Below are 20,061 nucleotides of genomic sequence, written 5' to 3'. Positions count from 1 at the left end.
AAGTTGGACACAAGCGTGAATCTTAAATTATTATTATTTCTTCCTGTCGCTTACACCCGAGGTGGGGGGCAAGGGAAGGGGAGGGCACAGGAGAGGGGGGACCGCCTCCCCCCTTAAGGCACTGAGTGGAGAAGCCGCAAGGGGGGGGAGGCCACACTGTCCTCACTCCCCGGGGCTGGGCCTCCCATCACCTGAAATGCAAAGAGGAGGCCCAGAGCAACCTGGCCTCCCTCTACCCCAATATATTACATCATCACTTTTTAAATAGAGACAAGGACTGGTCCCGCTACCCCCTCCCTGTAACCCCCCCCACTATTGGGGGTACCTGGGCAGCTGTGCAAATGGGCATGGGGGTGCATGGGAGGGAGGGAGAGCACCGGGCCCCTGAACCTGCCCCTTTTAAGGAGGGGGGGGGCCGCCAGGCCAGGGAGGGGAAATAGTGCAAGGCAGAGCCCAGGCCCGAGCGGAGCGGGGTCCAGCACCCAGCGAGGAGGCGGGGGAGATACCCCCACCCCCAGCAGAATTGGGTAGTTAAAAATCTGAAACTAGATTTCAACAAGACCAACAGAAAAGGCTATGTACAGAACGGGGGCGGGGGGGGGGGGGGTGGATTCAATCCTAAGGGAAGAGTGAGGGAATTACTCTCCCCACCCCAACAGGGAGCCCTGGCAGGCAAGGGTCTGAGGGTAGGACTCCTTTCCCACAGGGCCGCAGCCCACTTTCCCTGGGGGCGGGCGAGCAGTTCCGCGCCCCGGCCTTGGCAAGGGGGCGCGGCTCACCCGCTGGGGTGGTGGAGGTGGAGAAGGCGGCTCCCTGGCAGTGGCCGCCAGGGGCGCTCGCCCGCGCAGGGCACAGCCGCCAGATGGCGCCGGCCAGCCCGTTCTCCGCCAGGCTCCCCGCCAGCCCCTCACCCGGTCCCACACCCAGCACCGCGCCAGCCCGGGGGCGGCGTGAGTCAGGGGCGGCAGCAGTGGTGGTGGCGGCTCGCACCTGGGCGGGGAGGAGGTGGGGAGGAGGAGAAGAGGGTAGGACACCGCCCGGCCCGCCCTGCCCTCTGGCCCCGGGGAGGGAGCGGCGGGAACAAGACATTCCCTGCCCGGGGACGCGGGAGGGGAGGGCCGGGGAGGAGAACCGGCAGCGGCTCCCCTGGCTGGGCGGGGCCCTCCCGCTGCCCCCAGGGGCGGGCGAGCCAATCAGGCCACCCCGCCCCCTTCTCCAGGACCCCATGACTCAGCGCTGGGAGAAGGGCGGAGGGGGACTGGGATGGCTCCTTCCTTACAGGCCCAGTCCCCGTCTTCCAAGCTTTTACCTTGCTTTCCCCCACCTACCCATCCTTTGCCGCCCCCCTTTGCGTAATTCACTGCCAGGAAAAGGGAACAGAAACCAGGAAGGAGGGGTCTCGAAAGGGAGGGGCAGTCCTTCACCCCCTAACACAGCCAAAACCCCAAGGGGCATGGGGGTGGGGCAAGGCTTTGGTCCCAAGCCCCCCACCCCCTAGAAACCCGCATAGCCGAAGAGGGACCCCACAAATCAGAAATACATTATTGCTTCTACTCCCCAGGAGCAGCTGGGGACAGGGACCCCACCTTTACAATGGAGCTGTAAATATATACATAATATCATATGTATCACTCCGTGGGAGAGCACCCCAATCTGGGGAGACTCTGCCCCAAAACCTTCTCGGCTTGGAACTGGAATGAGGGCTCTGAGGGAAGGAGCCTATTTCCGATGCCAGGGAGACTCAGGGCCTGACCCCCAGCGCCGTCTCTGCTGTGTACACTCCCACTGCTTGGCATGGGCCTCCCCGGTCCCCGTGCTGCTCCAGCTCGGCCACTCGCCCCTCTTTAAGAGGTGTCCATGGCACCTTCAGCCTGAGGTGTGGCGGGTGCCCCCTCCTCCTCCTCGTCATCAGGGGGCCCTGGGGTGGAGTCTGGGGGCCCGGTAGGGGCGGACGTCTCCCAGAATCGAGCCAGAGACAGGCGGAAGGTGTCCAAGTGACCGTTGGAGAGGTCAAGGCCAGCAGGCGACGAGGCGGCGGCGGAGGGCGGGGGGTAGTGAGGGGGCGCATCGTCCTTGCGGCGCCGCCGGGTGCGCACCTCCAGGCAGTTCTGGCCCTTGAGGTGGCGCTGCAGGTGGTCCTCCTTGGCGAAAGCCTTGTGGCACAGGTGGCACTCGTAGGGCCGGTCCCCTGTGTGCAGGTGCATGTGGTTCTTGAGGTCGTAGCTGTGCAGGAAGCGGGCTGGGCAGTGTGAGCACGAGTAGGGGCGCTCTCCGGTGTGCTTCCGCATGTGGATCTTCAGCTTGTCGTTCCTGGCCCGGCAGGGAGAGGGCGAAGGGAGCCGTCACAGGGGGTCCTTGGGTCGCCGGTCCCGCCCCCTAGCACTGTTCCCCTATTTCTGCTCAGGGAGACCCTTGATGACTTAGCCCCAGGTTAACCACCTGCCTCCAGCACAGTCAGATCTTTAAGGCCCCAGACCCACCTTCCTTGACTTTCTTTCTCCTGGTCTCTCGCCTCAGCCTGGGGACCACCCCACAGTCCCTCCAGGATCCTCTCCCTCCACACCCCCCACATGGAAAGGGTCTCACAATCCCTTTCTCCCTTGCGCCACCCCCCACCCCCCACATGGCCCCTGCTGGGCCTCTTCCCCCCTGGTGCTCACCGGGTGAATCGGACACCGCAGACTTCACAGGCGAAGGGCTTCTCACCCGTATGGGTCCTCATGTGGCGTGGCAGTTTGCCTGCCCCGTGGATGATCTTGTGGCAGACTGGGCACTCCTGGGGCATCTGGGAGCGGCGTTTGCGCACCAGCTTGTCCTGGCTGTCCAGGCCTGGAGGCAGGGTGTCCTGGTGCAGGGAGCTGAGGTAGGCCATCAGGTCGGGGTCGATGGCATCCTCGTCTGAGCCCAGCTCCTCTGGGGACAGCGGGGGCCCGCCGCCCTGTGCCAGCCCGTAGGGTGGGGGGTACACCAGCTCCTCCTCTTCTTCCTCACCCTCGCAGGCCTCGTAGCTCAGGGGCCCCTCGGGGGGTGAGGCAGCCCCTGTGGGAGGGCTGTAGCTGTCTCCCAGCCCGCTGCCCACTCTGCTCGCCTCCTCCTCCTCCTCGTAGGTGAAGGGATGGGTGGGCACCGTGGGCACCTCGGGCACCAGGTGGTTGGCCCGGGCCCCCTTGGTCTGCAGGAAAGCTTTGCGGGGCTTGCGGCTGCGGCGGGCAACAGGCCGAGGAGGCGGTGGTGGTGGCGGCGGTGGGAGGGGTGCCTGTGGAGGGCTGTCGTCACCGTTGGGGACTCCCGAAGCTGAGGCGCTGGCTGTACAGGCGAAGGCTTCCAGGTACTGCCTCGCGCGCTCACAGTCGTCCTCGTCCGGGCTGGGCGCCTCTAGTCCGCTGCCCTGCAGGATCTCCATGCAGGCCGCGATGACACAGGGGATCTCCAGCAGCCGCGCGGCCTGCAGTACGGCTGGCATGTTGGCGCTGCTGGTGGTCAGGGTGGCTGTGTAGGCAAACTCGAGCAGGGCACCCAGTGCCTCCGGCCCCACGAAGTCCAACTCGCACACGCCGGCCCCTGCACCCCCAGCAGCTGTCCCACCGCCCCCAGCACCCGAGAGCGCACCGCCACCACCCTCGGTGAAGAGCTTCTTGAAGTAGTGGCTGCAGGCAGCCAGCACAGCCCGGTGGGTGCGGTACTCCAGGCCCTGCGTCCGGATGGTGAGGTCACAGAGGTGGCCCAGCTGGCGCTGCTCATTGAGGCAGCTCAGGAGCTCACTGCTGTGGTCTGGGAATGGAATCCCGATCAGGTCATCCTCAGGGCTCCCCATCTTCTCCTGCGGAGTGAAGGAGAAGGGGAGGTTAGGAGCACTCAGCCCTGCCAGGGCGCCCAGAGACGGAACACCAGCCCTGGCCATGAGCACAGGCCCTTCAAGTGCTTTATACCCATTTCATCTTCCATGACCTTCTAAAGTAACAATTATCCATTTCACAGGCAGGAACCTGAGGCGCAGACATGTGAAGTGACTTTCTATGCTAAGTGCAGAACAGGTTCAAAGCCAGGAGGCGGCCGAGCCCTGTTCCTAACCACTGTGCAATGTTCTGCCTCAGTGAGTGCAAGAGCTCTGCCTTTCTGGCCTTTCCTAGAGACCCATCTGCTTCACCTGCCCGTTCCCATCCCTTTGGAAGAAGCACTGGTCTGGGAGAAAGGATGCCTGTGTTCTGGTTCAGGCTTCATGAAGAACTGGCTGAAGGACTCTGGGTGCCTCTTGCAGCCAGCCTCAGGCATCTGAAAAGTGGGGTGACAGTCTCTGTGATGGAACCTCCTCTCACCCCAGAGAGAGGCCAATGAGAGAGTTCAGATTCACTTTGGGCCAAGGTCTGTTCAAGGCAAGGTCAGGTGCTTTAGCTCACATTATCTCCCTAAAGCGTTTGGTGCACTATAAAAACACTGCAAACCTGGGAGGTGGCTCCCCAGGACCCACCTTCTTTCCCACCCACTAAAAGTTCATCTCCCCTTCTAGGTCTCCCCCTTGTAGAGGCCAAAAGGGAAACACAGCTCCCAGCATACCTCCCCCCACATCCTCCCCTCCCCCATGGGGCCAAGGAGCAGCCACCCTTTGCTGGGGTGTCGCTGGCGCTGGCGCGGGTGCTTCCTGCCCCGCACCGATAAGCATCGTCCCCACCCCTCCCCCCTGCCAATAGGCCAAGTTCCAGCCCTACCCCTCCTCCACCGGGCTGCCACTGCCAGCTCTCCCTCTGCATTCCTGGCCAGTCAGGAGAGCCCCCCTCTCCGGAAGACCTTCTTCCACCCTCTGTGCGAGCCTTTCCAAGGCACAGCCACAGAAGGCACAGCACTCCGGCAGTCCCAAGGCTGGTGGAGGAAGGCAGCTAGCAGAGTGAGTCTGGCCTGGAAGTGAGGAGATCAGCTTCTAATCCTGGCTCTGCTACTATCTTGCTGAATGACCTTGGCCAAGTCATTTCTCTCTGTGCTTCTGTCTCCTCATGGTACACAAGGAGCGGGCGGGGATGAAAGCCGCTCAGCCCTTCCACCCTGACGTTTGGTGGTCTGGAGCAACTGGAGACAGAGTTGAGGCCTGGAAAGAGCTGGGCTCTGGAGTCATCCAGGCTTGAGTTTGAATCCTCACTCTGCGGCTGATTAGCTCTGTGATCCTTAAACAAGTTGTTTAATCTCCGAACCTTCTTTTCTATAAACATCCCATGTCTATAGCATGGGATAACTCCACCTGATTCCTAGGGCTGTGGTGAAGGTTAAATGAGCCCGTGGGGGGCACAACGCCTAACACATAGTAGGGGCTCAATAAAAGTTCTGGCCTTGGGAGGGAGAAACCAAGCCTCACCCGGAGGCAGACTGCGCTATACAGATGGTCTCTGCTGGGAGAAAGGTCTGTCTCCCTCCGTCAAATCACCCAGGGGGAGTCTGGTTACTACTAGCTACATGACCCTGAACCAGTCACTTTCTTTCCCATTTCCTCATCTGCAAAATTAAAGGCTGACCGGATGATCCGTAGGGCAAGTCTCACTGACAGTTTGCCAGTCTTCTCTGCCACTCCCACCAACTGCTCAGTCTCGGCCACTGATGGGGAAGGGTTTTGAGGGGGCTGGAGGAGTCGAGGGCTACAGGTTTCCTTTTGAGGACACAAGAACTGCATCGTCTCTGCCTGCCTCCCTGTCTTCCCTATAGCATCCGGATGCCTGCGTGGAAGCCTTGAGTGAGTAGCACCCATGTGCTGGCTCATAAGCCACAGTCAGGCACCCTCAGATAGCCCACCCCTTCCCACCTCAAGTCCACAAATCACTTCTCTCCCTGAGGGCCAAGCAGTCTGGGAGCACTCCCAGTTTCCTTGGGTTTTCCCACCTGTACTTTACAAATAGTACAAGTGGCAAATGGCCCCAGGACTTAGGAACAAACAAAACCAGGTGGGCAGCAGCAGTGGCCACTCAAGTCGCAGTGGGCACCCTCCTGAGCCCAAAGTGAATCCTGTCCCTCCTGAGGGGGATGGGTGGGGCTGTCCTCCCTGTCCATTGGCCCGGAGCTGTGCACCCGCAGGCACGTGGCTCACCCTGTCCCTCTCCCTTCTTCCCTCCCACCCCACCCATTCCCGCTGCTTAAGCCCGCCTCCCTTCTCCCACCCCAGGGCCATCTCTGTGGCAACTTGGTGTGGCGGGGTTGCTGATTGGCTGACCCTGCTGTCAGGTCACAGGCTCAGGCTGGTTCACGATGCAGATCACACGGGGCTTGGGCAAGGGTAGGTGTTTAACCCCTAGGGCCTAACTCCAAAGCCCACGGCCACGCAGTAGCAATGAAGGGAGAGAGAGGCAGAGGACCCATCTGGGAAGGGGAGGTGTTCCTATGGGTCTCTAGCTTCTGGGAAACTCCCCTAGCCCTTTCTCAGGGCTCTGGCACCCATGCTGACTTAGGTGCCACCTGGAGCTAGGCTGGTGCCAACCAGGCCAAGGGGGCACTTCAGGCCCCATCATCTGGGAGGGACTGATGGGGAGGAACTCGCCCCTTCTTTCTGCCAGGGTGGGGCACTGATGCCAGGGTGCCCACCCCAACTTGGGCACCCTTCCCACCTCTATATCCCAGAGGGCCCAGCCCCCCGACGCCCATGAGGACGGCCCATCCCCACCCAGCCTGGCATGCCCCCTCTTGCTAAGACCTTGTGGGCATGGGCGTGTGTGGTGGTTGGTGGGGGGGCAGCTGTGCCAGGGAGCCAGGCAAGGTCTGTTTGCCTGGTAGGGGGAAGAACTGGGGGCCCCGCCCCATCTCTCCCCCCTTTCCCGTCACCCCCCCAGGCTCCCCTCACTGTCAGGCCTGCTAGACCGGCCAAGCCGGTGGGCAGCTCTCTTGAAACTGGGCCCTGAGTCAAGCTTGCCCCATCTTTGGTTGGGGGAAGACTTTGGGGATAGAACAGTATGGGAGGGGGCAAAGGTGGGAGCCCCTATCACCTACCCCTCAGTGCCCAAAGGCACCTCCCAAGGTGTGTCCACCACCAAGAAACCAAAAGGTAGAGGGCACTGGCCCTGGCACGGGAAGGAAAAGGAGGCTGAAAGTCTTTCCAGGTGCTGACCTCAGGCAGTGTCCAGTGAAGGGCTGGGGGAATACCAGGGCCAACACTGCCGGCTTGAGCCAGCTGAAGAGCTGGGATACGAGGCCCTGAATGGGGCAGCTGAGTAAAGCTGGCCCCCCTTCCCCACACCCTGGGGATTAGGGGAGTGAGGCTTAGTGTGGGGGGCAGCAGGCGGAAACAGGATTAGTGGCGGAGAAAATAGATATGGGCCTGAGACTCAGGCACACAGAGCACCCCCTCCTTAGGCTCAGAGGCCCCCACCTCCGGGCTCTGCCAGAGAGCCCGAGAGGGACCTGGCCAGCTTCTCCAGGTGTAGCAGCTTGGGGTGAGGATGAGGGCCAGGCTGTGATGCCTCCTGCCAGGGTGATGGAGAGGCCTGACGCTCTTCCCACCTTGGCTGGCCACCCTTCCCCCTTACTTCTTTCTCCTTTCTCCCCCCCCCAACCCCCACCCCAACTCCAGCCTCAGGTTCTCTTCCTGTTTTTTTGGAGCGAAGTTTGCACGAAGCCAGGGCTTTGGCCTGTGGCTGGACCAAGGGCGGGGGTGGGGAAATAGGACAGCCAGTCCAAAGTCCTCAGGGACCCAGGAATCCTAGCTCCCCAGCTTCTTCCACCCTTTCTTAGGGCCTCTGGGGCCCAGGGCTGAAGCCATCTGGACTGCCCAGTTGGAAAGGCGGGGTGAGAGGTGGAGGTGAATCCCCTGGAGGACTGGAAGGGCTTTGAAGGAGAGGCCCTCAGCCCAGGATGCCCCAGACATGCATGGAGCCTTTCGCTCCCCACCCAGCCCCTCCAAGCTAGTACATGCCTTCCCCATCCCCCATATGTCGCTTCCCCCTCCTAACCTCACCACCCCAGCACTCACACTTCCTGGGGGCCGAGGCGGGGAAGAGAGACCGCAAGCCACGAAGGGGGAAGGAGGCAAGGGGAGTTGGCTGCTTCCCGGTGCTGTGGGGGTTAAGCCTCTCCTCCCTCAAAATCCCCAATTCCTGGTGCTTCAGCGTTTGACAGGAGGGAGACCTCAGTGTTCTCCCACACTTTCTTTCCATGACACCCGCCCTAGTCCACAGCCTCTGAGATCGCATCAGGGGAAATCTGAGGGAGATAAAAGATGGCGGGGAAAGGAATGGGGCAACTCCGTCTTCCCTAGTCTTCCCCTCTTTTCCTTTGGGGACGCCTGCCCTCAGCCCCTCTCCACTCTTGGCCCCTTGCCTTGGCCTCTTTCTGTCTCCTTCCTGCCTTCTCGGACCCTTGTCTCCTCTCTCCGCGGCTCATCCTTTGCTTTCCTCCCTTCAGCCCTTGCAAGGCTCCTGCTTCCTCTCTCTCTACTGAGTCCTTAAGTCCCTAGGTCTCCAAGGAACCATCCCTACCTCTCCTTTCTTTTGGCTTTTGGTTCTCTCGTTCAGGCCTCTCCCACTTCCTCCATTTCACCCTACTCCAAGCATCTCTTCTCTTCTCCCCAGGCCGATGGTTGGATGCGGGTGGAGAGGGGCAGAGGAATTAAATTAAGAAATCGGGCCTGCCCTCCAAGGCCTGGTCTTGCCATGAGATGGTTGCATTTAGGCACCCATGACCCCATTCTGGATGAAGCACAGGACCAAAATCGGGGGGAACAGTTGCGAAGATGGGTGGGGGGGTGTACAGTGAGAGCGGATGTGGGGTAGGGTTGGGGGACAGCCTAGGCCTCTCTGCCTGTCAGAGTTTCCAGCCCTGGAGCAGCTGGAGTTTCCCCAGAGGCTGCCCACCCAAGGCCAGGCAACCATGCGCCTGGACAGACCCTGGCCATCAGCGCTCCCAGCAGGGGTCTGCCGGAGCAGCGCCAGATCCCCTGAGGGCCTGAGGAGACCTACAAGGTGCCAGGGTCTGCCCTGTGCCCACCCCCTCCCCCCTAGCCTAGCGTCCCCGGCTGCGTAACCGAGCCGGCTGGTAACCCCACACCCGCCAAGCCGCCGGCAGAAACCTGAGCCCCCCAGCCCCAGAGGACACCCCAGCCCAATCCCCGGAGCCCGGCTCCCTGCCAGCCTGTCCAACCTCCTGTCCTGGCCCAGCAGCCCCTCGGCTCCCGTAGGCCCCTTCTTCTGCTCTCCTGCCCTCCTACGTCCCTCGGACACAGAGGTTCTCCCATACTCCAGCCCCTCAGCCCCTCAGTTCCCTAAACCACCCCCTGTGAAAATTTGGACACCCTCTTCCTAGCCTGTTTTTCAGTCCCTCTCTGACCCTTGGCCAATTCTAGGCCTCCGAGCCTCCCCTGGGGCCTGATCTCCCAAGCCAGAGCGGGGCCTACTCACCTGAACGCTGAGGGGCCTTGCCGGCAACTCCTCCTGGCCCCTGGGGGGAACAGGTTGGGAGGGGTGGGGGAGGGCCTGGCTGGGGGGCAGGCAGGGTGGCTGTTCCCCGCTCCAGCTCCCTCCTTCAAAGGGGCCGCCCACGACTTGGCCCAGCCCCTCCCCCCTACAGCCTTAACCCTCTGGGTGCTGCCCCCCCTCCCCCCAGATGGAGGGAGGGGTTACCAGAGGCCTGGCAGCGTGGGAGAGGGCCTAGAGTCTCTGCCTGTGGTGCCCGAAGCCCCAGCTATACCCACCCCCGCCTGTCCTGACTCAGTCCTAAAAGGGGAAAAAGGTGAGCGGTAGGAAAGGTAGGAGCTGGGACAGTCCAGGAGGACAGAGGTGAGGAGGAGCAATGGGAGAGGCTGCTGGAGGTGGGACCAGGAGAAGGAAGAAGGGAGGGGAGGGGATAGGAGGCAGCAGTGGCCAGAGAGGGAGGAGGGGAAGCCTGGACAGTCAGTGCCAGGGGTGACAGGTGCCCAGGTCCCAGCCCCTCAGGGCATGTGGACTAACAGGGGACCACAGGGAGGCCCTTCAGACCCCCAGTGGGGCCCTCAGCACCCTTGGGAGCTGGCCGAATTTTCCCCACCCCGTACTGGGCTGGGGCCCTCAGGGGCTGGGCAAGGCAGCACCCCGCCCTCCCCATGCCTCACCCCAAACCCACTCACATACCACAGTTCTTTGCCCGGGCGCCAGCCCCTGCCAACCAGGCCAGGGGGCAGCACTTGTGCCAGCCCCCAGTGGCCAGGGGGATCAGGGGGATAGAGGTGGCCTGAGGTGGGGTGGACAGATGGGGGGAGCTGTGGGCACCGAAAGAGGAAGGAGCCGAGAGGGGGCATCTGCTGGGAAGCGCCTAGCCCCACCCCTTGCGTAAGCTGCTGCCACCCTGGCCGGTTGGGTGGGACCCGCCTGGGCCTGAGGGGCAACTCAGGAGGGCTCTGAGCCCAGAGGAGGGTGGGCCACAAAGTTCCACTTAAACAACTCTGGGGGTCTCTTATTCCTGTAACGAGGCGGGCCCTAGGTCCCCCAGCCACTAGGCCATCCCATGTCCTGCTGGGCTGGGAGGGGGTGCCACAGAAATGCCCCCTAAAATATCCCCTCCCCTTTCCCCCCAACAGCTGCTGGCTCAATGCCGCTGGCCTGCTGCCCCTCACCAGCTCCCGGCCCGGTTGGCACCTACCCACCAGGATGCTGGCAGTCCTGCCCTCCTCTCCCTCCTACCCCCCTGGCTCCCAGCGCCCCATGCCAACTGTGGGCCTGGGGTGGGGGAGGGTCACCCCTGTGCCTTGGTGCCAGCTAGGCGGGCCCAGGCCCCTAGGTCCTACAGATAAGGCCCAAGACCCTGTTCTCAAGCCATCTCCTCAAGAGGCAGTACACAGTTTAGGGCCTATACAAAGAGAGTCCAAGGGGGCTATGGACAGCTTGATGAACAGTTATTGAAGGTTCTACTCCCCAAGATGGGGGCCAGTGTCTCTCTGCTGCCAGGTGCTGGCCTCCCGGCAACCCCCTGCCCAAGCATTTGCTTGGGCACCAGAGTCCCTGCAATTCCTGATCACCCTAGTGCCCGCAGCCTGCCAGGGAGTGGGGTGGGGCTGCTCTCTGCCCTTTGATCCCTGTAAAGGGAGGGAACCAGCCTAGAGGGCACGGGGCAGGGAGGGAGTTCATGGGGCCCCTCCATTCCACCCCTGCCAGGGGCAGCAGGGCAGGGTGTGGGCATCACTTGGGTGGAGCCCTAAGGTGAGAATGGGTAGCATGTCTCAGCTGGGGGTGGGGTGGATGACAATCATGGATACATGGTGTCCTGGGGGAACAAGGTGATGAGGACAAGCTGGGGGGATCCATCGGGTCCCCAGGTTCCAAGTCATCCCAGTCCACTTTTAGTCCCATCCAGAAAAATTCCAACTTAACCAAACTGAGAGATCAAGAAGGACTACAACTCCCAGTATGCACCACAATTGCTTTGCATGTACCTTGGGAGTTGTAGTTCCCTTGAGAAGCCCTGTGCTCTTGCCTTCCCCAGAGCCTCACTGCTGATGGGGTGGGGAAAGCAGAGCAGGGGATGGGAGGTGGTCATGAATCTCCAGGGGGACTGTGTTTAGAAGAGGTAAAAGGCAGGAGGTCTATGATTGGGGGAGAGGACCCCTGCTCCCAGGCAAAGCGGGAGGAAAGGAGGAAGGAAGGAGGAGAGGATGTCTGTTGAAAGGGGCATATGGGTGGGGAGGAGCTGGGGGGGGGGGGCGGTGGAAACAGGAAGGAAACTGAAGCCAGAGACATGAGGTCGAAAGTAAGGGCCTGGTGGAGCCCCACTCCGAGGCCGGCAGGGACTGGGAAGGCATTTCCCCCTGCCGGGCCTCGGGACCATTCTGGTGGCCTAGGGAGGCCTAAGAGGAATTAGTGATGTCAAGTAAAAAGTCAGTTGGCATGTTTGTGGGGGGTCACTGGCTCCATTTACCTGCCACCAGCCCTCTTTTGTCTGGGGCACCGTCAGCCCCTGGATCTGGCACGAGTATTTCTGGCTGGAGAGCTCTGAAAGCTGACTCGGCTCTGTGATGCTAGCAAGCAGAGGAAGGGGTTGGGGAAGATTAGGGCTAGGCCTGATGAGTAGTATGGTGGAGAGAGATATATATAGGGTTAGACCCAGGGGTGAGGTCAAGAAATTCTGCTGGTAAATGTGGATTCCACCCTCTAGGGCTGAGGCCATGGCAACTAGGAGGCCTCAGTGAAGAGAGGGCTAAGATGCCAAGGAAGGCCACTAGCCTCCCACCTGCTCCAGGCTGTGGGACAGAATGAAGAGGGAACCATTTTCTGGTGTCCCTGTGGAATTTGCTAAAGGTAGCTTTTCCCCTTGTGTCCCATAGCCTGTGAACATTAAAGGTGGCAACTCAGGGGACCAGAGGGTAGCTGGGTGCCTTTACTTAGTGCGGGTGGAAGTCAGAAGTGGGCAGAGGCTCTGCTTCCAGGCCACTTTCTGTAGGCTCCCCAATGTTCTGGGACAGATGTTTATAGGTCCCAGCCAAGACTCTTGCCAAGACCTGGGTCTGCCTGGGTGGGGGATCATTTCTGCCTCTCCAGGATCTGTGATGGTGGACAACAGTAGCTCTAACCCCTTCCCCCTAGTCCCCCAGGCCAGCCTTGGCGCCTGGCCGCCTGTGTGTTGGCAGGACCGGTGGTGGTGGGGGGGCGGCGAGGCAACTTCAAACTGTCCGGGCAAAACGTCAAGTTTACTCACGAGTTTACTCAGCAGAAGGAGGGGGAAGAGGCCAGGGCGGGCACACCCCATGCCAGGGTCCTATCCCTCTGCCTGTCCCCACCTTCCTCCCCCACCCTCCTCTTCAGCTCTAGGCCAAAACAGGCATAGGCCCTAAGGCCTGGTAGCAGGGCAGTCTTAACTCTGAAGGTCAGGGAGCCAAGCAGGCTGGAGGCAGGAAGCCCCAAAGCAGTCCCAGAGGCTTCTATCAGAGGGCAGTGCCCTGCCTGGAGCCCAGTCACTACCCGTCTTGGGACCTCGGCTTTGGGCCAGAACTGGGTCTCTTAGCCACCAAGAAGGAGGCAGTACAGGCCAGGCCTCCTCTATCTGAGCAGTCCCCTGGGCAGTGACTTCTGACCCCAAATGCCCAGTCCTAGGCTGTGCCCCAGGCAGCATGATGCCATCTGGGCAGCCATAGGATCGGGGGCTGGTTCTCTCTGCCCTGGCTTGGGATGGGGGGCCAGCACCCTAGCTGACCTACTTCCCTTTCCTCCCCACCTGCTTTCATTCTCTGCTTCTCTCCCCCAGCCTTCACTGTCCCCACCCCAGAGGCGCTCCGCCCCCCATGCCCGCTGGGCCCCCTCCCCCACCCTTCCCCAGGGTGCCAAGTGCAAGCACACAAAGGGCCCGATGGTGCATTGTTAGCCCAGCCCCCGCTGCCCGCCGCGCCCTCCCAGGGCAGGCACTAGGCCAAGGAGGAGCTGGGGGCCCTGGGTGCCAGGGGGCACCATGGGGAAGGGGAAAGAGGTCAGCACCTGTCTCCCAGTCACTGGGGTCCATGTCAGCCGGAGCTGAGCAGGGATGAGAGTGCCCCAGTGGAGCAGGCCTCCTTGACACCTGAGCCTAGTGGGCACTGCCTGCTTTCTTCCCCAGAGCCCCTTTTGGATGGTATTAACCCCTTCCTGACCCCTGTACTAAGGTTGAGGGGTGTGGTACCCAAGGGAGGGGACAGTGTCTGGGGGTGCCAGCAGGCTGCGTCGTGCCCACAGCAACCATGTAACAGAGGCACGCTGGGGGAGCCGGGGTCCCGGGGGCCAGGGACAGGCAGCACTGACAGAGATTTCTTCTTGTTTCATCAGCTGCTCCAGGGGGAGCCCCCTGCCCTTCTCCCCAGTCACCACCAAGGAGGAATACTAACTGCTACCCAAACTCAGTCACAAATATGTCCCTCTCCAGCCAGCACAATACTCCATATGCCCACTCTCTCTGCCCAACCTGATGCCCACTCCATGCCAGCTCTCCCAGCAGTGCCAGACGGGTACAGGGGTGACCAAACCAGTTGGTGTGTGTGGGGGGAGCAGGAGGCAACCCCATAATCCTCCAGTCCTCACTCACCCACCCCCTACACACATGCACCTTCAGGGAAGAGAGAGTTCCTATCCCAGTTTTACCCCTCACTGCCCAATCTGGCTCCCCCAGCGCCTTGATAAACTGTCTCCCTCCTCCAGGAATAAGTTGAGGGAAGCGGGAATAGCTGCGCTGACTCATTCTCATTCTCAGCTGCAGCTCGGGGTCTTCACTGCTTTCGGGTGGGGGTCAATTCAAGAACGCCTTCCACCTGGCCCGGAAGCCAGGACAGCCTGCTGGTCTCCCCCTCTCCCCAGCACCCACTTCCGGTGTCCCAAACTAGGTCAGCAGCGCTCGTTTCCTGTGGGTCAGCTAGCACCCGCGCCTCTGCCCCTCCCCTGCTCCGGACCCAGGCTCCCTGCCCCCCCCCCCAGGGCGCCCCGAGGTCTCACCACGTCTCAGCCGCCCTTTGATACGTGGGGGTTGTGCGGGGCGGGGGGCAGGGGACCCGCCCTCTCTCCAAACACCAGCAGGGCCGGGGCGCCTGGGCAGGCACGTGTCCGGGCACAACCCGCTGCCCACGCCGCCCCCCCACTCCCGGCCCCCCCTCGCTCTGGCCGGGACACGTCGCTCTCTTACTTCGGGTGGGGTGGGAGGAGAGAGAGAAAACTGGAAATTGAAAGCAGCGCCCCCCACCCCTTTGAATGGCAACCCTCTGCCAGCCGCGCTCAGACTAGGTCCTACAACAACACAGTAGCGACCCCCACTCCGGGTAGGGGCAGGTGCGCCAGCGCCGGTGGGGGACGGATGATAGGTAGGATTCTTCCTAGTCGCCCACACTCGCTCTTGGGTTCTGGGGGCAGGAGCTGGCTTTGAAAAGGTGGCGGCAGTACTGGAGCCCGAAAGAAGAGAGTGGGATTGAGGGGCGGCGGAGAGAGGGGTCGTTCTGTATCGCTCGGAGGTCGTCGCTGAGCCCCACTACCGGCGAGAGAGCGCGGCTGTGGAAGCGCAAGAAACCAAATAGTCCAGCCGGTAACTTTCCCCCAAGCCGCGGCTCCTCCTGTGCTCCCCCCACCCCCCATGCAACTGGCCCGAGTCCAACCCACCGCGCCAGGGGGCGCGGAGGAGGTGGGGGGAGCGTTGTCCTAGTTAGAGTCCGTCAGCGTTTCCATTCCCTCAACTCGGTCGGGTCGGGGGTCTACCTCTAAAGTCACGAAGGAGACTAGGGGAGCGCTGGGCGCCGCCTCGCCCTCTCTCCATCCCGGAGCCGCCAGTCTGTCTGATCCCAGAAGTGCATAGAAAGTTTCTGGGGACCCTCCGCCCTGGGTTGGGGGAGGCTGTAGTTCCATCTCTACCTTTCCTCCCCGTTAAAATCAATTCCCAAGACCCGGAGTGTCGGGAAGGCACAGGAAAGGGGAGTGGTGGGAATCTGGTCTGCATGCGCGCGTGTGTGTGGGGGGGTCCCACTTACAGGACAGACGAAGGACACTGCAGTAATCTCGAGTATGGGGGACCCCTAGCCAGGAGGCAAAAGTGGGGTACACTCACCTCTCCGCCTTTGGGTCCGCTGGCTGGAGCTGCTGAGGCTCCGGGTGTGGGGAGAAGCGCGTCCCCCGCCAGGCCCGGGGGCTTGGGGCCCTGCTCCGGTCCTGGTCAGAAGGCCGCGGTCAGTGGCTCGCCGCTCTCTGCTGGGGGGCTCCTCCTCCGCAGCCCTCTGCCTCCTCCTGCCGCCCGCCCCCCCTTGGCCGCCGAGAACCGTACATTCACCTGGCTCCCACCCGCCCCCCCCCCTCAGGGCCCGCCTCACCTGTCCTGCTGTCTCACCTGTCCTCCTGCTTGCTTTCCCCCCATCCCTCCCCTCCCTCCCCCCGCCCCCTGCCACCCCCCAAACTCCCCCTCCCAACCCTTAGCAACACCCTCTGTCACTTCCTGGTTTTTCACCCGCCCCCCCAGGCCCCCCTCCCTCCGCCCAATAAGGACATAAACTTCAACCCCTTGGTCCAGCCAGTCTCTGCAGGGCGCAGATGGATCCCTCCCTCCTTTTTCGCTCTTTTCTTCCAAGCTCTTACTTTGCACTCTGAGCTTTTCCCACCCTCCTCTTTTCCCTGCTTCTTTCCTTGTCTCTCTCTTTCTCCCTTCACCTGCCGCGGTCCCGTTCCCCCTCCCTCTCCTCTTTCTCTCTCTTTCTAGCCCCTATCTCTCCCAGTCCACCTTAACTCGAGCTCCGCCCTCGACCCCCATCCAGCCCTCCGCCGCAACTCCGCCCCGCCCCCTGCACTCCACCGCCCTGTTCGCCCATTGGCCTCAACACCCGCCCATCCCAAGTGGGTCCCGCCTTGCGTTGGGCCAGGGAGGGGGCGGAGCCGAGGGGGCTGGCCTGAAACCTGGAGGAGGGGAAGAGGAGGGGGCAGTGTCCGCAGCGGCCGGGGAACCGAGCACCGCCCCCGCTCCCCCGAAGGGCTCTCACTTCTCTAAGAGGGTCTTCTGTAGGGTCAGCACCTCGGGAGGGAAGGGTATGAGAAGGTCGAAAAATAGGCTAGGTGGGGGTGAGGCAGGGACTTAGGGGGTTGAGGGAGGGGGTCCCGTGAGGGGCTATAATCAGGTCAGGGCCCCTGGAGGTAGGGGGAGGGGAGCCCCCCGGCCATCAACTCCACTCCTACGCCCCACCCCCAACCCCCTTAGAAGGAGCGGGGGAGATGAGGCTGCAGGCACCCTGCCTCCCTCCCCACGCGTGACGGCGCCCCGCGGGGAGGGAACGGCGCCCTGGGCAAGCAGCCTCTGCGCTCCAGCCGGTGCCCGCTGCGGCCTTGGCATTGTCGAAGGGGAGGGGCCAGGTCCGTGAGGGGGGAGGGGAGGAACGCTCAAGCTCCTGCTCCCCGCCTCCATCCCGCTGTGCCATAAGTGGAGAAACTGAGTCTCCGCCGAGAGACATCTGGACTTGTATTCGCTCAGAGACCCAAAAGGCGAGGGGGACCTGAGTGTTTTACGATGTATATGTAGGTTTAGGAGGATCGAGATATGTGCTTCAGTGCCCCCCAACTGAGGAAGGTAGCCCGTTTGGGACGCTTCCAACTGGGCCTGCGGCGCTACGTACCCCAAAGAGCCCCTCCCACTAGTGTAAAACTGATTCAAATCCGGCTATCGCGGGCCAGGTTCCGCTCCCCGCGGCCTGCCGGGCCGAACCGGGTCGAGCTCGCTTTCTCCTACCCCAGCCCCCTCCGCAGGGGGCCTCCCTCCCTTTTCAGCAGGTGGCTCCGCGGGACACCAGCTCAACCTGTTGGACCACAATAGGCGGCGCCAGGGGGGCCCTAGCCCTCACCCGGGCTGACCCGGGATCCCCGCGCAGGGGGAGGGGCGGAGTGCTGGTCCCTCCCTCCCTCTCCCTCCGGCCGTGACTCAGCCTCGGGGCTGCTGCCCTGCTCCCCAGCCAGGGGCGGAAAGTGTGAGGCGCCCCTGAGGGCCTAGGCCAAACCAAACAGCCCCCCACCCCAGACATTATCTCACTGTAGAATTGGGGGGGCTCTAGGAAGGAGGGGTAGCAGCAGCAGGAACGGGGCGCTCCCGATAGGTAATCCGCTCCGGGTTTTCTTATCGTCCCTGTCCCCCATGGGTCCCGAGGCTGGTCACTGCTCCGGGTTTTCTTCTCGGCCCCGCCGGACAGATTCTGGTTCGTCAGGGCCCGGAGCCGGTGGCGTCCAGGCCAGGGTTTTCCCCTCCCTCCTCCAGCTCGGGGTCGCGCTAGACTGGAGAAGGGCTGTGCCAGGGGCAAGGCGACAGTGCCAGAAGCACAAGTGAAATGGAGAGGGGGCTGCTTCGGGCTGGAGAGGGCATGGAAAGTGGCTCGGGGAGGGCAGAGCCAGAGCCTCTAGAAGCAACAGAAAGGAAGGCGCCTTGGCATCAGCCCTTAGGTATAGAAAAATGAACAGCGGCCTCGCCATGTCCCCCGTTCCTGGGGGTCGCGCCAGGCGTCTTGTTGGACCCTACCTGGATCTTTTAGCAGCCAGAATGCATTTCCCACTTGAGTCTGGACAGTCCTGGAACCCCTTGTTAGTTTTTTAGTGACCACCTCTTCCCACCCCCCACCCCCCCCCCCCGCCCCGCTCCGCCCCCAGCACACACATTCTCGGCTCCCTTCCTCGTTCAAAGGGTGGAACCCCCAACTTGAAATTCCTGCCGAACCCCCAACTCCAAGCCTTACTTCGCCAAACAACTGCGGCTATTTCAGCCAATAAAAGCTGACTGGGCCCCCTGCCCCCTCCCAGGAAACCCCCGAGGCCTGCGACCACCCCTGCCCAGCTACTAGGCCTGTACTGGAACCGGGAACTGGAGGGCAAGTGTGGGATCTCCAAGGGGCTTCCTGGGGATCTGGGCACTTCCAAAATCCACACTTTCAGACATACATTTTCAGGCAACCAACTAGACCTAAATTTGGGGGCAAATTAGCAGGAGGTCTGTAAATACCCGGAGGATGAAGTGGTTGACCAAAGAGAAGGATGAATGTCCAGGTCTGCCCGGAGTTAACCCCCTTTTTAAGGGGAACTGCACACCTGGGGTTGGGGCCACGTGCGCCAAGGAGCAGCTGCAAGGGACCTGGATACTTGCAGAGCCCGAAGAAGAGAGTACTTCTGACGGGAAGAAAGGCAAAACTGGGCCTGGGCGGGGTACTGAAAGAGTGGGTCTAAGGGCCTGTTTTGGAATGTGGAGGGGCTGAGCTGGAAGCGGAGCTTCAGCCTGCGCCGGGCGCCCACCTCTTCCCCACTCTCCGCCTTCCCCAGTCTGCCTCCGCTTCCCTCGAAAAACCCGCCGCCCAGGAAACCGCTGGGGGCGCTCAGACCGCAGCCCCGGCGCCCCCACCGTGACCGCCCAACCCACCTGAAGGGACCGTGGCTGCCAGGGTTGCCCCCCTCCCGCCGACTCCCCCCACACCTGCGGGCTGCTCTATTTATAACTCGGCGCCTATTCCGGGCCTCTGGGCGGGAGCGCGCTGCCGCGCAGCGCTAATCGTCGCCGGGATCTCTGCGCCCCCCAGGGCAGGGGGAGATAAATTTAGCCTCAGGAAGTTCGGGGGAACATTTTCCAAAACTCCACGTCCCAGAGAAGGCGAAACAGAACCGCCTTGCCCTCAGTTTCCTCCCTCCAGCCGCCAGGCGGCGCAGGTCCCCCGGCTTCTCGAGCCGGGTCGCTGCCTTGAAGCTGGGATAGGCAAAGGATTGAGAGCGAACGACCTAAGAGCACGAAGGGGCGCCCGTCAGAGGAGACAGAGAATGGCCAGAAAAATGGATATACCCCTAAGGTTGGCAAAGACGGGAGTAGACAGCTTCAGCTGGGAGTAACTAGAAAGGACTTCTGCCTTTTGAAGGGGAGATAACTCATGTGCAAACGAGATGCAAATAGGGATGCAAATAAGAGCCGATGCCCTTGGAGGTCGGCGCTCCGGCGCCAGTGAAACAGCTGCCACACTGCCTTCTGCCCGGCTTTCAGTGTTGCTGGGAAAACGCGGGACTCTCCCAAGAGCATCACTATAATATCTAGTTAATTGCGCACGGCTCCTCAGACCACTTTTCTCGATCCCTCTCCACCTACTTTCTGCACACCATTGAGGGTCATGCCCGAGGTAATCAGCTGGGAGTCCTGGTTATGAATAAGGCCGCTTTTCCTCCGCATGCTGTCGTATTTGGGGAGTCACTTCCAGTTCTGCCAGTTCAGTTCTTCGAGTTCCGACGAGGAAACTGAGATAGAGTGAGGAAAACTGACCTCACCAGAAGCACCAGTGCAGGTACAAAGCCGGTACTGGTAAAACGCTTCCTAGGTGACGCAGTGGTAAAGAACCCGCCTACCAACGCAGGAGAAGCCAGAGACGTGGGTTCCATCCCTGGGTCGGGAAGATCCTCTGGAGTAGGGAATGGCAACCCACTCCAGTATTCTTGCCCGGAAAATTCCATGGGCAGAGGAGCCTGGCGGGTTACAGTCCATAGTTTCTCAAAGAATCAGACAGGACTGGACACCGCGGCTTTACCTTTTACCCCTTCAGTTCTGCCTGACTTTCCTCACTTTACCGGCCTAGTCCTCTACCCCTTGTTGCCACTAGGGGGTCCCGGGGGTGGGGGACGGTGGGTAGAAGAGCTCTTA

At 61.9% G+C, this 20,061-nt stretch overlaps 1 protein-coding gene across 7 annotated transcripts; it reads right to left on the bottom strand.

Moving 5' to 3' along the window:
• Positions 1-16: 16 nt before the first annotated feature.
• ZBTB7B (zinc finger and BTB domain containing 7B) lies at positions 17-15,862 on the bottom strand. Of its 7 annotated transcripts, XM_069575624.1 has the most exons (6): positions 15,757-15,793; positions 15,481-15,581; positions 11,851-11,950; positions 9,363-9,402; positions 2,661-3,820; positions 17-2,310 (listed from the first exon to the last, which is right to left on the bottom strand). In XM_069575624.1, exons 5-6 carry the CDS (start codon positions 3,812-3,814, stop codon positions 1,845-1,847), a joined length of 1,620 nt encoding a protein of 539 aa, XP_069431725.1. In that variant the 5' UTR covers positions 3,815-3,820; positions 9,363-9,402; positions 11,851-11,950; positions 15,481-15,581; positions 15,757-15,793; the 3' UTR covers positions 17-1,844. The 7 variants fall into 7 exon arrangements, with proteins under 7 accessions (XP_069431725.1, XP_069431686.1, XP_069431707.1 ...); XM_069575585.1 differs by lacking the exon at positions 11,851-11,950 and having other exon boundaries at positions 15,757-15,806; XM_069575606.1 differs by lacking the exons at positions 9,363-9,402; positions 11,851-11,950 and having other exon boundaries at positions 15,740-15,862.
• Between the last annotated feature and the right edge of the window lie 4,199 nt (positions 15,863-20,061).

This window comes from Ovis canadensis, chromosome 1 (genome assembly GCF_042477335.2).
Source record: "Ovis canadensis isolate MfBH-ARS-UI-01 breed Bighorn chromosome 1, ARS-UI_OviCan_v2, whole genome shotgun sequence".
Lineage (NCBI taxonomy): Eukaryota > Metazoa > Chordata > Mammalia > Artiodactyla > Bovidae > Ovis > Ovis canadensis.
Note: the sequence above shows the minus strand (reverse complement) of the source record. Positions and strands in the feature narration are given on the sequence as shown.